General features: G+C 42.7%; 1 protein-coding gene across 1 annotated transcript in view; it reads left to right on the top strand.

The window, feature by feature from the left end:
- Nucleotides 1-17,479, top strand: part of NFXL1 (nuclear transcription factor, X-box binding like 1) — a 140,872-nt gene that overhangs the window by 105,982 nt on the left and 17,411 nt on the right. The window contains exon 20 of the mRNA XM_088475275.1: nucleotides 11,864-11,968. Coding sequence (XP_088331401.1) covers nucleotides 11,864-11,968 — 105 coding nt within the window. The remainder of the gene's footprint in view (nucleotides 1-11,863; nucleotides 11,969-17,479) is intronic.

Below are 17,479 nucleotides of genomic sequence, written 5' to 3'. Positions count from 1 at the left end.
TTGATTTCCATCATCTGGAGCCAGAAGGGCACACCTGATAAAGCGAGTACACCGGTAACGGAAGAGTCCCAGGATCGCAATCAGTCTGGGATAGTACGTTGCTAACATTTCCTGCCCCAACACCGTAGCAGAATGACGTCCACGCGCGGCACATGAGTAGTCTCCCTGTGTGGAGGTAAGCCACATGTATGTATATACTTGTATTTTGTACTAACCCTGCGTTTAGACCTGGGGCTCAGTTCCTTCTAACTATTGCCCGTGTTATATTTTTCAAATTATATCGCCACCTACTAATCTTGTATGTAGGTACGCGTAGGCATGTAGGGATTTATGTATGTGTTAAGTATATATATATGTGTGTGTGTATATACAGATGTATGTGTGTGTGTATATGTATATATTATTATATATATATATATATATTGCTTCTTATCCTTACCATTAAAGCAGGGGTAGGATATGTTCTTATCAGTTTTATGTCTGATACCTAGTATATTTAAAGAGGATGCTGCGATGGGAGGCTGGACTCTCCTGATCTGGTAGTTTGTTCTATAACTCCGCTTTACACCATCTCTCCCTAGGGATTGGGTGGTGTGTGTATATTATGTATATAATTATGGATATGTGTAGGTATTCCTATACTTCCACATTCATTAAGATACATCTTATTCCACGTCTGGAAAGCTGCCAGGGTTTACCAGAAGCTGTCGCTTATATCCATACATATTATATGGTGGCTCTATAGATTAGAGACATGTTCTGCAGCTTACATAGGATAGTCAGAGACTCCTACGGCATTGCTTTTAGTATGGACTCTATACATGTCCAGGGGCCTTCCTGTATGTCCACACATGTATATAAGGATATGTACTTACACCCGCCTCGGGTTATAGTCCTGTTTCCATCAGTCTATATCTACAGTGTCCACTTCAGGGGACCTATTAATTACAACTACACTCTAGGGCGCACTTAGTAACAAACTTGTAAGACACTAGGAATGCAATGTGTGTATATATAGATATAGCATGCTGATCTCCTGGTGCGGGATATGTGTATGTGTGTATATGTGTATATATATATGTAATGTAGCGTGCGGATCTCCTGGTGCAGGAGTTTGACAAGTGACTTACTATGTCGGTACTAACTCTTCCTTTCAGAGAGTTTGCCTTTTCATGCAGCTATGTTTATATGTGTGAATGTGTATATATACTGATATATTCCCTTTCCTTGTATGAATTTTCCTAATAATTGGAGAAATCTGTTTTTGCCCCTGACTGGCGTTATCACTACGGATATATCTCTTCTTTACTTGGGATAATTAACGCATTCTATGTCTATGTACAGGTACCTTTCTCGGTATCGATTCTGGTACCTTATATTATTGTCTTGTCGCATATCTCACTACAATAGGTATCTGTAGGTCACTTGGGTACATTTCCTATCAGTACATAGAGAATCCAGGATCTATTCCATCCTCATGGCTTATTTAGTTAATTTACATGAGGCCTAGGGCCACCCGTCGATATAGGCAGGGTCTGGCCTGGGTTGTATCAGATTGTGGGCGTAATACACACTTCACCATTATAAGTGTTAATGTAAGGGTACACTAGCAGACCGTTTTTGGGGTATGTGTAATCTCTATATGGATACATATCCCTAATGGAACAGGCTCAGGTATAGCGTCCTGTTGTACGACCTTCTTGTCTCCATTAACAATTTGCTAGTTTCTACAGTATTTTCTTCTGCAGCATCTCCAGACTGAAGTCCGTGCTGTAGAGCATTGATCTTTGCCACTGAGGCTACTCTCTGTACCTGACGTGGTGGTTTGCTGTGAGATGAATAATGTCAGTGACATCCTACATAGCGTCCAGAGGGCTTTTGGTCGCTCACAGGTAAGCGGGCTTACCCCACTAATGCCTCGGCAGATGCTTTCTTTTTCATGCATCCTGACATAGCTGTTGTTCTCTCTTATGCACCCTAGTTGCTGTCCTAGCAGCCTTCCGCTCTTTTAAATCAGTTGGCTGTACACTTTAGAGCTTTCCTGGTGTGTGGGTGCATAATTGCAACATTGAGATTTGTGACCCTATTCTACTGGAATCTGTTGGGGTTATGGACTGAAGTACATCTATGGGCTAATGCACATCTTTACTATAAAGTGTGACAGTCTCTATGTTCCATACAGGGGGCCTGGTTTGTTTCCTGTTCAGTATCTGTTGATAATTCAGCACACTGACAGGTACCTGAATGGTACCTTCATAGTTGTCCTAGTGCTTTAGCCTTGCGGATGGGATACTTCCCTATATTGGTAGCTCTCCCTGGGTGGAGGTGGCATCCGTGCTCTTTTTCTGCTAAGGGTATCCTGGGTGTTTTCATACTATGTTCAGGCCAGTTGTTGGTACTGATTACACTCTACCATCATGAAGGAAGTTGTCTGCTGTTTGACAGGATGGGTGGTACTGCCGTCTGACCCACTGGAAGGAATTGTAGTCTCAATCCTCTCGTATCCGCCTCTGCCTCATGCCAGTGGGATCTCCACTCGTTGACAACTTCTATGGTTTAAACCTTCCACTGGTTACCAACCCTTTAGTAGTTGGACCTCGAGAATGGTTCAGGGCGACTGTTAGGTCGTGATTCTTGCCTCCTTGTTTGCTTTGTTAGGAGTCTGTGGACAGGTCCAGCTCTGTCTCTGTATATTGGTCTCATTATACTTTTATCTATATGATGTCCCGCAGTGCTGGGATTCTGCTGTCTGAGACTGTTGCAGCTTCCTGTAGTTGTCGCTAATACGGTTTTCTCGAGTTTTGTTCTCATGTTACTGCCATTCTATGGATTCTAGTTGGGGTTTTCTGCTCCCAACGGTCTTGCTTGGTCTGTTTTTGGCTGAGCTTACGGTGTTCTGATGCTATTCATTTGCGGGTACTCTCTCTAGCCGTATTCCATTGAATTTACGCTGTAAGTTGTGGAATGTCTGTGACTGTTCAGCAAGGAGCTCTGATTGTCTCCTGGCTCTACGACATGCCTCCAGTCTTGGGCTGTCCCTGTTTCGGTTGGCCGGGAGGTCGGCAAGTACTCCGCGCTTCCCACCCGGGAGGTTGGCTTTGGGACGTCCCCACTGTCTTGAACTCCAGTGTCCCCTAGTGGATGAAGGAGAAAACAGGATTTTGGTACTTACCGATAAATCCCTTTCTCCGATTCCACAGGGGACACTGGACGCCCGCCCAGCGCTGCGTTCCTGCCGTTTTGTTGGGTCCTTATCTAGTTGTGTGACTGCATGTGTTCCCTGCAGAGGGTTCCTCTGTTCTTCTTCAGTCGGTATTGTTCCGTTCTGTGGTCTTCTCCTTCTCCTCATTTTCCTATTGTCTACCGTCTCCTCTCGGGCTCAGTTCTTAAACTGGGGCTGATGGGGCATAGAGGGGGAGGAGCCAGTCACACTTCAGAATTATTTAAAGTGCCAGGCTCTGCTCTACCACCGTCTATACCCCCACTGTCTTGAACTCCAGTGTCCCCTGTGGAATCGGAGAAAGGGATTTATCGGTAAGTACCAAAATCCTGTTTTTTCCCGCACCGTAAAATATGTAAATTGCTGAATCAATGGTTTTTTTACCCCGTGCACGAGCCTGATTTGGTAGTATTTACGCGGATTTTACCTCGCACCTCCATGAGCTGCGAGGTAAAGTCCGACTGCGGGGACTCGTGCACGAAGAATCCCCGCTAATTCAATAGTCCGGCATGCCAATTAGCCGCCGAGTTTATGCCCCATAATGACAGAGCCTAAGTAACCCAAGTTTTACTGCTGAGTTGGGACAGGCTTGCACAGCTAATTTTGCAGACGTGTAAACTGACCTTCCTGCTTTACTGGAGCTATTTTCAGCGAATCAATAAAAAAATTAGTTTTGTGCCATCGGATTAGCTTAAGATCTAGTACAAATACATTAGAAAGGATTCATAACACTGGCAGACAATTATACAGCCATTAGCTCTGCTTCTTGTGCAGATGAAGTATCAGGCTCTGTAAGTTTAGATAACATTGTACAGCTGAAGGACAATATAAGCAGTGTCACAATGTTTCAGACAAGCAAGACAGAAAGTCCTAATGATAATCTGACAGGACAGATATTCTAAACTTAAACTACAATATCCATTGCTTTCAAACTATTCTGAATTCTAAAGAAAATAATGACCTTTATTTTAGCGATAAGGCATTTGTCAGAACGTGATGGCTCAGGCTAGAATAAGAGCTTTTTTCAGTCTAGCAGCCCCTGAAAATTAGAAGGTTCTACTTTTACAAAATATGTGTTAAACTTTTTGTATGTACGTTTTTCTTTAAAGGAAGATTAACATAGTTGGAGTCCTGAACAGCTAAAAGACATTAACGGTTATAAGATAGGACATTGAATTATCGTGTTGGTTGGGAACATTCTCTGTGTGTTCTGGTTAATATAACATTTACATGTAATTGACTTCAGTCAGTGACCTCATCATACTATACTGTACAACTTAGAGTAGACAGAGAGGTCTGCCACGTGCTACTTTGTACTTAGTCTATACCTCCATGACCCAAGTTATTTGAGCTCCAGTCTTCTTCTGCTCGTTGGAGGTCCCTCACCCTCTAGGGCAGTGTTGGCTAACCTTGACACTCCAGCTGTTATGGAACTACATAACCCAGCATGCACTGCTACAGTTTTGCTATTAGGGCATGCTAAAACTGGCAGGGCATGCTGGGATATATAGTTCCACAACAGCTGGAGTGTCAAAGTTAGCCAACACTGCTCTAGGGGTAATGTATCCTCCCTACATTCGGAAATAGTTAGATTTTTTTTCTTTAACATGAATGTAAATTGAAACATATTACATGATGTTACTTTGGATTATATATTGCTGTTATGTTGTCTTCACATGGAAAAAAACAGAATTCTTATGGATGTTAGATTTTTTTACTGGTTAGCTTAAAATGAATAAAGAGCATACTCTCTGCAATCAAGAAGCTTAAGGCTCCCATACAACTACCATCAATTGGGGCAATTTGGTGCTTTGCAGATGATTGTCCCAAAAAGTCAGCAATGTATGGGGTTCATTGCTGATTCCAATCAAAAAGTTATCTGAACCGCTAAATCGATTGTCCAACTTGTTGAACTTCAGGGCTAGTGAATGGAGACGATCAGCCGATTTGCAGACCGTTACTAGTAAAATGATAGGCCTTTCAAGATTGGCAGATCTGTGAGTTGCTTAAAATGATCTGCAAATCACTGATAAATATCTGTAATGTATGGGTGCAGATTGGTGGATTGGGGAATCTTTAAATTGGGTGAAAGAAGAATCACAGAATCTGTGATTGTTTTTTTTTTTTTTTGATTACTGATGTATGGGCCCTTTACAGTGTCCCAAACGTTGTGACTCTTCATTTTAATTAAAAGACAAAACATTATTTGCCATATTTGCATTTTTTCTCTTTCATGAAGTGACTCCACTTATATTAATATTAAAGGCCTAAATAGGCAACTTGTTCATTCTATCTTCCTACTTTGTATTGAGTTATAATAAAAAAAGGCTGATTCATTTGCATCCAGTAGAAGTCTTTATAACAGACATTAATCAGATACCCTGGCAATATTAATTGGAAGGTAGTTAATTAGTCGACAGTGCAATGCCGACACAGTAGTAATGTTATTTCAAGTATTTTAATCCTATCAGCAGTATAACTTTAAACATTGATGCTATAACATTATGTTATACTGCCTACATGGATAAAATGCTTGAATGAACAATACTACTGTGTCGGCATTCTCTCATTGACATTCTGACTGTCGATGTTCTCATTGTCGACTAATTATACCTAACCCTGTTAATTAATTACTCTGATTATTGAAGTTTAAGGACATGCCAGTAAACTAAGACTCTATGGACTGATTCATGTACACAATGCCGATGTTTACGGGTTTGATCAATTATTGGTAATCTGCGCATGTGTATGAGTTGTAGTGCGCATGCGTCAAGTTTCATTACCGATGTTGCACTCGGCGACTACCTATTCTCAAACTGTCAGGGACCGTCTGAGGGCGGGAATGAGGGAGGTGGTGTCACGCAGTCGTGTCTCTACCAATTTCGGGGGGTGTCTCTGCCTGCGACTACAATATTATATGCAGAAATAATAAGTGTCATTTCCTGCGGCCGTTCTGTGTGACCATAGGGTTACTCAGTAGTCTGATAATTGATTGATCTGCAACTGATGCTGCATCTTAGTACACAGGCGCTTGGATTTGCAAAGCCGTCGGTGGGCGTCTTAATACAAATCCTGGCAGCTGTGACATTTGCTCCAGCATGCCAGGTCCGCTTATTGCCCAATAATGATCTAAGTCGTCCCTTCTCCTCCAGATACTATAAATGACAATAGTAATGGTGTTGGTCATTATATTCTCTCCTCTCTCACTAATGCTGCCCATCCACTAGGCGATTAAACCGAGCAATTGCGACGGTCGTTATTGCTCCATCGCTTGGTAATCGCCCGCAAATCGGGCAGTAAAAGGTTAAAAGCGACCAGCGATGCGCGCGCCCGCTGGTCGTTTTTAACATCAATCATCGCCCGAACATGACGGTCAACCTGACGACCGCCGTCAGGTTGCCATGTTCGGGGATGATTGATCTGCATACACTGAACGTCTGAACGTTCAGTGTATGCAGTTCACCCCGCGGGAGACGACGGCATAGTAATCGCGCCGTCGTCCCCCGCATCGTTAAGTGGATGGGCAGCATAAATGTTTTTTGTGGTAGGTTCCTTCGGGCTCTTCCTGCCAGGAACAAGCATACAGAGAAGAAACAAAAGACCTTAGCTCTATAACGATGTTAGTCACCTGTGTATGTTGGATTTTTGCTGTTGCCACAAAATGGAATGTAAAATCTTTACATATGAAAACTATATTTTCTGTAAGATGCTGTAACACTGAGCTCACACAATACTTTGAATTATTCCCCCAAATGTAAAATATATTCTAACGGCATTATTTTTTTGTTGTTGGCTGAATACATACCTGCCGACTTTCTGGCTGCTCCTTCCGGGAGGGAGCAGCCAGATCGGCAGGAGTGGGGCGTGGCCGGGACAAGGGGGAGTGGCCGGATGGGTGACAGGCACTTGTGGGTGGGCGGGGCATGCGATTGCGTCAGTTTGGCCCTGCCCCCACTACACAATGCCGATAATATAGACATTATGAAGCAGAGGGCGGGACCAAAATGACACGAATCGCTTCACCGCCCCCCTCCTGCTGTGGGGGTTGCAGGGGTTATTGCGGGGGTGATAGGAGGGGTTGGCGGCAGCCGGGAGGATTGCCTGCCTTCCCGGGAGGTCGGGAGTGGCACCCGATTTCCGGGAGGCTCCCGACCAAATCGGGAGGGTAGGCAAGTACTTCATGATTTGAAAAGTCAAATTGTGACCCTAATAAAGCAATATACTTGTAAATACAACTATATTGCTCTCTGTGATACAGGATCTACCTTTTAACATTTCAAAGTGATTTCAAGCAGCTTTAGAGCAAGTCTAAAATAGATTATTTGCTTTTAGATTGTGGTGTTCAAGGGTTCTTCCATATATACCATCCTGCAAGTGCCTCCTATATATCCCTAAGTTGTGTGTGTCACTGGGCACCGTCAAAGCAAACAGCAGATGAGCCACACTAGCTATATAGTGACCTTGTCCAGTGTGGACGACTGATTTGATGGTCTGCAACAGTTGAAATGCAAATAATCCCAGCTGTAAGTAGACCCTGAGAGCAGCAATCAGTGGTGACTACATGTTGCACATTTGCATGCTAATCACTGAGTACATACAGTTTTGGACCGCAAACAATTTGGGCGGTATTCAATTGTTTTCGCGGTCCAGATCTCCCGTCTAAAGTGACGTGAGATTGCGGGCTGCTATTCAATTGTTCCCGCTTTTCACACTGATCGAGCCCAAAGTGGTCTGGTTTAGCCGCGTAAATCGGCTACCCCCGACCAAAGTGCTGGGCGCGATCGCGAAAAGTGCTGTTTAGGCGCCCACACAGATCACTTTTCGCCCATTTCAGTTCGCACCCTGTGGGGCTGCGAGCTGATATGGAGCGCTGGCAGCTGATCGCGCCCGATAGGAGCAACAATTGAATAGCTCTGTCGGGCGCGAAGGGGGGAGGAAATAATTTAATTCTGCCCTTTGAGCTTGAAGCATAAAGATCTCCGCGACCAGAAGACACAGAATCCTCATTTTTATTACAAGTCAATTTTTCACAAAAGACATTTAAAATATAATTTTAGTTTTAGTGATTCCCTTCTCAATAAAAATTGAATAACCGCCTTACTCCCCTTATACTGCAATGTGTTTAAATATCCTACATAGAGCCTATTTATCTCCCCATAGGAGTTTCTTGATAGGATCCTCACCAAACTCAAATTGTTATAAGTGTGGAGCTCAGACAGCAGATATGTATCATTGCCTTTGGGCATGCCCTGTAATTCGTGGTTTTTGGCTTCAAGTGCATACCTACTCCATTGCTAATTTGGTTAATTTATGTCCCTTTTACGCCGGAATGGGCCTTGTTTGGTATAATTCCCCCCAATATTCGTATTACTCAAGGTAGCAGACGCCTCTTATTGGCAGTAAGTGCAGCAGCATGTAAGGCTGTTCTACAAACCTGGATAAACTCCTCTCCCGCCCTCACTTTCTCTTTTTAAAGCCAAGTTACATTACTTGTTTAGAATAAATTGGGTTGAAGTCATTTTAGATAACGACCTTAAAACTGAGAACTTCTTCCTTATGTGGGAAAGTTATATAGACATACTTTCCACCTCTATGCGTTCCCAAATCCATAATAGTTTACAGAACTCGTCCTGGTATCTGTTACAACTTGGAGCTAATGACCCTCCGATAAGATAGCAGTATTAATTTTTTGCTTTTCAATAACTTTTTATATGTACCTTTGGGGGTGTGGGGGGGTGGCGAACTATCTAGTTTACTTATATTTCCATTTCTATTATGTCATTACAATGATTTGTTGTACTATTCTAATTTTTTTATGTATGGCAATTATTCCATATATAAATTGAATTTATTGATTCTTCTCTTTGCTGTTCGGACCATAGTATACACCATTTGCACTATTGTATAACTATTGTGTTCATTGCATTTGTATCATTGTTCATTGTGATGTCTGTAAATGTGACACTTGACGCTTCAATAAAAAAATTTGTTGAAAAAAAAAATAACTTGAATAACCACTTGGGCCTCCTAAAGCAAGGACCATCTGATTGTTTTATTGGAGACCAGTACGGTGGCGCTGGAGTTTATTGGGAAGCTCAGTGACATGACACGTCAGTGCTAGAAGTAACATTTCCCACACCATACCTAAAGAGGAGAACACATTTTTATTAATAAAAAATGTAATATGTACATGGCTGGCCCTGGTAAGATCATTACTGAATGTAACTGACACATTGAATGTGTGTTAAAGCGAGCGGTTTTCTTTGCGTAAGCATCCGGCAAGGAAGTGAACTTTAAACGCCTGAGAAAATATTCCAACCAGAATCCCCTATGAGGGAATGTATTGTCATTAGGAAATAAGTGTAATTTGAAGAAGGACCAGTCACTTCCAATTAGCTCCACATCCAGTGACTTTGGTGTAATGGCACGTTGCTGGTGATTCGGTGTGGTTCTGCTTCTGGAGGGGAAGTCACTGGCGCTCCTTGCCAGAGGTGAGCTCTTTGTTTTGGGTGCAAAGGAGTGTTGGTTTTACCCTTTGTGGTCTGATAGGAGAGTTCTTTCCTGACCTGAGTTTCACGGCCCCTCACTCTGTAGCAGGTCTCTCTATATAGTTGCAGATGCAGACTGGAAGGTCTGCAAACATTTATTCCACTGTGCAGTGTCTTTGCTTCGCCTCTTCATACGGTGTAATTTGATGGTAGCGGCCAGATTTCCTGTGGAAGGAAACAAACTGAACCATAGATATGAGACTATTAATATAATCATTTTGTAGATGACATTTCCATCTGGTTTTGGCACTGTTTAAAAGCATGGTTTTACTATCAATTGAGAAGTAAGAGTCAGACAATATATACAAAATAATCCATTTAAATGTTACTGAAGATGTGTTTATTGAGCTATAGCAGCTGTCACATAATATAGTATGATTGCAAGCTCTTCTGTATGTATTTGTGTGCTCACGTGTTGTATTGTTACAGTAGCACAATGATTGATGCTCTCTCTGTAGTGTGATGTGTTATGGGCAGACGTGTCTGAAGTAACATGGATGGACCCGCCTGCTCTTACACACATATACTATATACATCTGCCTCTGGATGTACTCTCTAGTTATCATTTCACAGTACTGCTCTAGCAGATGGAAACCCAGTATAAATGTTGGTGCATTTTTTGAACATGCTATGATTTTCTTTTTAATATTGTATGTAAAACCCAGTATAAGTCATGAAATGTAACCAGAAATCTTACCTAAAGAAATATATGTATTAAAAAAAAAAAAACCCTGTTTGTACAGTAGTATCTTCCAAAAGTGACATGAAGATATCAAGCTAGTTTGTTCCATTTCCAAATTGTTTATATTGCTTTGATCTGCGGAGTTTAACGGCCTATAAGAATGGATTAATTATAGACTATTTTATATCTCCTCATTTGTAATGTATTATGGACCTTAACACGACATGGCCAATAATCAGTGGACACCCAATCTAACTAATGTGTTGGGCCATTTCAGTTCATTGCTAAAAGCTGCATATAATCAAACATACACTCATGTAGCCTTCATAGTCACACGTTAGCAGGTTCATTGGCTTTCAACACGGCACTGTCATAAGATGCGTTCCCTTTCAGCTACTCCATCAAATTCCTGCCTAGCTAGGGGCTGCCCTGGTCTACTGTAAGTGATGTTATTGGGAAGTGGAAATCTGTAGGATCAACAGCAACTCTGCCCAGAGGTTTCCCCATCTGGCAGTCTGATGGACATATCCGGATTTGGAAAGAGCCAGGGGAATGCTTCCTGCCCAATGCACACTGGTAACTGTTAAGCTTTGTTCAGGAGGAATAATGGCCTGGGATAGTTTTGTTTTGGCCAGGACCCCTTAGTTCTGGTGAGTGTAAATCTTAATGCTGCCTAATACATTGATATGTTTAGACAATTGAGTGCTCTCAAATTTTTGGCAACAGTTTGGGGAAGTTCATTTCCGGTTTCACAATGACAATCCATCCATGCAGAAATCCATTTACATTAAAAAAAAAATTAGTAAACTTGATTTAACCATCTGGACGCAGGCATGGATATCCTTAAAACCTGGACTGTAATAGCGAAGTTTGGGAATCTCTGGTTTACAGAGTTTAGTCTGGAAAAAGTTGAGTGGACAGTACAGAGCCCTGAACTGAACAAATCAAACCTCTTTGGGATGAATTGGAATGCTGACTGCAATCCAGGACTTATTGCCTAGTATCAGAGGCCAGCCTCATTAATGCTCTTGTGGCAGAATGCATGCAATTCCCCATAGCCAAGTTCCAAAATCTACCAGAAAGCCTTCCTGGAAGAATATAGGCTGGTATAGCAGCAATAGGGCACCATCTCCATGGCGCCAGCTTTCAACAAGAACATACTGTATTGGTGTGATGTTCCACATAGTTTTGGCCATGTCATGTTTCATACTAAATGACAGCGAGTTGATAGTTTTATATGCATGGCTTCAAGTTCTGCAGATCCCTGACGGAACCGAAACGACTTTCTGGTAATCATAGTACAGATTGCTGTCAGCTGCTGCTCCGCACTGTTTGTTTTATGTGCAGTAGTAATGCTATGAATTTGCAGGAAGAAAAGAAATAATTGCTATATAACTTACATTTTTCTTCTAGCTGCCTTGTGGACACCGATGCAAAGAGATTTGCCATCAGGGAAATTGCTGTCTTCATTGTGTACAGAAAGTTAAACTTCGATGTCCATGCCGTAGAATTAAAAAGGTGAGTTTTATGCTTTTATATTGAGCCCACGAAATAGTTTAGTTAAAAAAAAGACTGTGATTCAAATATACAATAGAAAAGAAAGCTCCTAAACTGTACCATTGCTGGTCAAACATCAAGTATGGCTGGATAGTTGATTCCCTCTATCCTAGTAACTAAATTGTACATATTGTACACATGCAGTTGTTTGACCAGCTGTTTTATCAAAAAAGTAATGTGGGGCAACTGTGACAGGAGGCGCTTTTGTTATTGGGCTTTGTTGTCCTGCACAGGCCTGGGGGGATGTAGTCTGGAAGCCGGCATTTAGACTACTTAATCCCAGCGAGGGTTGAATGACAGGCGTCTACATCTAGACGCCTGTCATTTTACCGGCGCCCGATATCCCGGTCGAAGTGATGCTGGGCGCCGCAGCGGACATCAGTGGGGGGAGGGGCTTAGGTTTAGGGCTCCCGGGGGGGACTTAGGGTTAGGCTAGGGGGAGGGAGGATTAGGGTTAGGCACCCCCCAAGGGGACTTAGGTTTAGGCAGTGGGGAAGGGGGGTTAGGTTTAGGCACTTAGAAGGGAGGGTTAGGGTTAGGCACCCTAAAGGTGGGTTAGGGGGTAGAATTAGATTAGTTTATACTTACCTTTAGGACGATCGGGATTTCCTCCTTTGTCGGGCAGCCGCTGTTGGGATATGGCGGTAATACATATCACACCCGGCCTGGGCATTCCTGACATTGGCGGTCACTGTAGTAAAGCCAGGAATGCAGCAAATGAATGACTGGCCATTCACTCATGTCCCTTAGAGAGTGTTTCCTGTGGTACAAATCATGGAGAAATGTGCTCCCAACTCATTCAGGCCTAATGGCACCCATCTGCCCACCACTATGGAAATGTTTTCTTTTGCTGTACATCAGGACTCTAAGGGGTCTATGTACTAATATTCGCGGACCAGTATTATGTACCTAACTCGCCGTGGAGATTTTAACTTTTAATACAAATTTCCCGGCTATGTACTATGGGGAACTCGCAGGGACAGCAGTTGTGGTAACCGCAAGTTATATCCTCAGCGCACCGTTATATCCCCAGCGCACCGTTACTGTATATCCCCAGCACACCGTTATATCACCAGCATACAGTTACTGTATATCCCCAGCACAGTTATATCCCCAGCACATCGTTATATCCCCAGCACAGTTACATCCCCAGCATACAGTTACTGTATATCCCCAGCACACCGTTATATCCCCAGCACAGTTATATCCCCAGCATACAGTTACTGTATATCCCCAGCACACAGTGTCAGCTTCCGGAACAGGCTGGGGGCTGCGGGGGATATATCGAAAGATCTCTCTCCTGCCCCTGGAGCCCCCATAGGCAAACAGTAGTTTACTCCGTCTGAAGATGGTGTACACTACCGGTGCTAAACTCCGAAAAGCTTTACTTTTTGGAGTTTAGTACATAGGGGTCAGATCGTAGTCCCCATTGATAATAATGGGGACTACAATCTGAAGTGCTAATTAGCACTACGCTGGAGATTTCTGTGAAATCTGCATTGTGCTTATCAGTACATAGAAACAATAGATAAACCTATGCAGAAACTGCTGTTCGTGCATGCTTTTATGTCAAAAACGGCTTGATACATAGGCCCCTAAATCTTTAGACAAAATCTGGTTATTGGACCGAATATGCTACACACAGGCATCTTAGTTGCTGTTAGTCAGAAATGATCTAGGTACCATACTCCACTATACCGTACTAATGGACAGTCCTTTGTACGTACACATTGCTGCTACTGGTTACTCACCACTGCCCACACGCTGTCATATTTGCGCATTATAGATGAAATGTAATTATCCTGTGTAGATAATACAGCTCTGGTGTCTCTTGTTATGTGTCTTTTGCATTTACCTTATGTCAGAGGTTTCCCGTTTGCTATTTCTTTCATTTTTTTATTTTTTTCATTCGTTTTATGGAACAAAAAAAACATGTCATTCAGCACATGTAAAAAACGTTAAACCTTTAAACTGTTTCCCAGAACATACTGTATAGCTCCTGTATCCTGAGCATGTAATCTGAGGTGTTCTCCAAGTGCCTCTGTGGCTTGGTACTTTGCATCAAGTGATAAGGAAGTGTATGGGACAACCATGGGACATTGCAGATCTGTCAGATGACAGGTTTATCCAAACCAAGGTTACAATAAGACATTCAGGTTTACAGAAGCTGATAGGAGGATCCCACATTGGCTGCCATTAATAAAGTTCCTTTGTGTGTGTTGCATATACAGCAGGTAGCACAGCTATACTGTGTAGTGCCACATTGTATGATCAGGGCAGCGGTTCTCACACTGTTAGACCGGCTCACTGATGAGACTTGCGTTTCTTTTAAGTAAGGTCTACTCGCATAGTTATACACTAGCTCAAAGGGAAACTTAATGGAGAACATAAAAGTGCTGATTGGAAATATATGTGACAAATCCATGGAGCAGAAGTAAAGTAATATGTAAGTGGATATATTTATATTCATGTTGTAAGAGGTATTTAAACTAGACCCATGTAACTAACTGCAGATCGGTGTAACTGCCATGGGGACATATTATTATTATTATCCTTTATTTATATGGCGCCACAAAGGTTCCGCAGCGCCTTACACAGTACATAAGTGAGCACACAAGGAAAACAGTTAATAGTAATACAAATCAATACAGGACAAGGACATGGTTTATAAACATAGCTACATAACACAAGCAGCAGGACATGAGCAACCAGGTGTTAGGTGTCATTGTGGGGAGTTAGGAGTAAATGATTCTATAAGTAGGGGGAGGAGAAGCACATGAGGGACGAGGGCCCTGCTCGTGAGAGCTTACATTCTAAAGGAGGGGGGGGCAGACAGACAGGGGCGACACAGATTGAGTAGATAGTGAGGAAGGAGCATGGAGCAGTGGGTTAGGATATATGCTGCAGAATGTGTGCGTATTAGATGACCTGATGTTATGTCAAAATTAAGTCCTTCATTCATCTATCTCTATGACAGAAAATAGATTTTAATTATGTGTTATTTACATGAGAGATGTACAAAATAAAGTAGTAGCACTTTAATTATTGTGTGTTACATTTTAGCATCTAAATACATCCTGATAAAAATGCAGCTATTATGGGACTTTCCCCCCCATCCTAATACAGTAGTGAATACTTTAGTCCCAGCTGCTGGGTGCTATGCCATGCTCCTGTGAGTGGGTGCATCTCGCATAATAGAGCCACCCACAAATGGGTGCAGCCATGCCCATCATGATGTGGTCCCACAGGATGTTGCAGTACCCAGGCCCAGAATTTCTCTTGGCAGCCCTGGAGGTGACAGGCAGAACCACGTGGGCCTAGTGGTGGGGTAACAAGGCCATTAGGGAGGGAGGTGGCTGAGAGTGAAGGAACAGGAAAGGTGGGGGAAAGAAGCAGAGGGTTGGAAGGGAGACTGATGAGAGAAAAAAGGGGAAACAGCAAGTGGAGGAGACAAGAGAGGGAGGATGGGGGTGGATAAAGTAGAGGATTATGTGGGCACTGAATATGGGGGGTGTTTGAAGTAAGGGTGTTCATGCTGTGGACGAGGTAATAAGTGAGATGAAAACTGGCGTGGAGGCTGTGTGATATAGAGACAGTGTGGATAAAAGTAGTTAAATGTTAAAAAATAGAGATAAAAGAACAGTGTTGCTAATGTATGAGTGCAGCTCCAAAAGTGAGAGGTATGTGGGTATTGGGTGCAGGATTTAGTTATTAAACAAATGATTAAAGTGGACAGATGTGACGCAATGGGAAAAGGCAATACAAACAAGAATTTATGTAGTATGAGGGCAAAATTACAATGTACCGAGCTAATCCAGTCCAAAGTGTTATGATCAACAAAGATCAATCAACCATAGCAGCACACAGATAGGGGAGTACTTGCAATGTCCAAGCAGTGAGTGCAGTAAGGAGTTTCCTGGATATTCTTAAAGCAGAAGATGGTGATTTTGCTTATTCAGCTAAATATGTTGATTGTTGTCATTCAGAAAGTGGTCTGGTTTTGAGTTTGGCAGCAGGTGTGTAGATTCCAGTTGGTGGTCAGTACTGTGTGGGCATGAGGCTGTGGTGGGGCTGATAATATTTGATGACAATCATTTGGAGTCCTTTCAGTAGTCTGGGCATATTTATATCACATGGGCTCCTGCTATTTGATTTAAAAGAATAGAAGCCATGTGCTAGCCACATCAACATACCATGTACGCCCAATGCAGAGTGCCTTAGAGAAGCCAGTGTGAGAGCAGACAGAGTGAGTGTGATGCTGATGGCAGGGAAGAATAAATCATGTTCAGTAACAGTATGTCTAACCAGCAGGAGTAATGTGTCAAAGGACGGGGGTGTAATTCATATGAAAATCATTAGCTAATACAAGTTCTGTTATAAACAGTACTAAGGGCCTGATTCACTACGGATCGCTGTTGTGATTTCAGCTGCTATTACGCACGCAGGTCCGTTTCGAAAATATGCTAAAGACTGCAATCGCAAAGCTACTATAGAGATGCCCAAAGCCAGCATAGAGACGCCCACTACCGCTTTCGCACATCCGTAATACGTTGCAATCCTGCGTATACATCGGGAACATCGAGGAACATTGGCCTCTCACGCACAATTACAACCGGTCTGACCTTACTCAGAAATTGCTAACCTTGTTGCACGCAGTGAGCACTCAAGCTGCGTATGCCGGCATAGTGGCTAATTTATGCACGCCCATGCAACTGCGCGCAAACGGACTGGCACGTTTGCAATTCTTCGACCACCCCCTCCGTCACCCCCCCCCCCCTCCCAACACTGACAACCCGTCCCTCTGTCTGCGATGGGTTTGTATCTGCGTGAGAGATCGCAGTGTGATTGCAATGCTAACTCGCGCACTGCGATACATGCACAGTGCGCACCATCTACCGATTTGTGTAGTGGTTGCAATTGTGATCAGTGATGTATCAGGCCCTAAGACTACTAAGAGCTAATATCAGCATCTGTATGTGTCTGTATGTCTAAAGCTGCATACACACGGAACAACTTTTGTTAACGATTTCGTTACATCGTTCACATCGTTGACTTTTTTGCACTGAACGACCAACGATGCGCGTGGCCGTATGGACGATAACGATACTCAGGTCGACCGTACAGACTGGCCAACTTGCTCAATATCTATGAATTCTTCATCATTTAAATACTGTCAGAAATCGTTCATCGTTTATAAAATTGTTCATGAACAATGATGAAATTGTTCAAGTAAATCGTTCAATTTTAAAATAGGAAAAATCATCCAACAATATCGATGATCGAGCAAGTCGTCCCATGTGTACGCAGCATAACAGTGATTTTTAGAACGCATGTTTCCTGAGGACGAGACTTCCCTTTTTCATAGTATTGATAAATGATAGTTATATGATGTTACCCTATGTTTCTTTCCTCAATATACACCTGGTAAAGCTCTAAACCTGTATGTACTCTGCTTTAGGTAACCTTTACATT

The sequence above is a fragment of the Taudactylus pleione genome, unplaced genomic scaffold, assembly GCF_031769625.1.
Source record: "Taudactylus pleione unplaced genomic scaffold, aTauple2 ptg000169l, whole genome shotgun sequence".
Taxonomy (NCBI): domain Eukaryota; kingdom Metazoa; phylum Chordata; class Amphibia; order Anura; family Myobatrachidae; genus Taudactylus; species Taudactylus pleione.
Note: the sequence above shows the minus strand (reverse complement) of the source record. Positions and strands in the feature narration are given on the sequence as shown.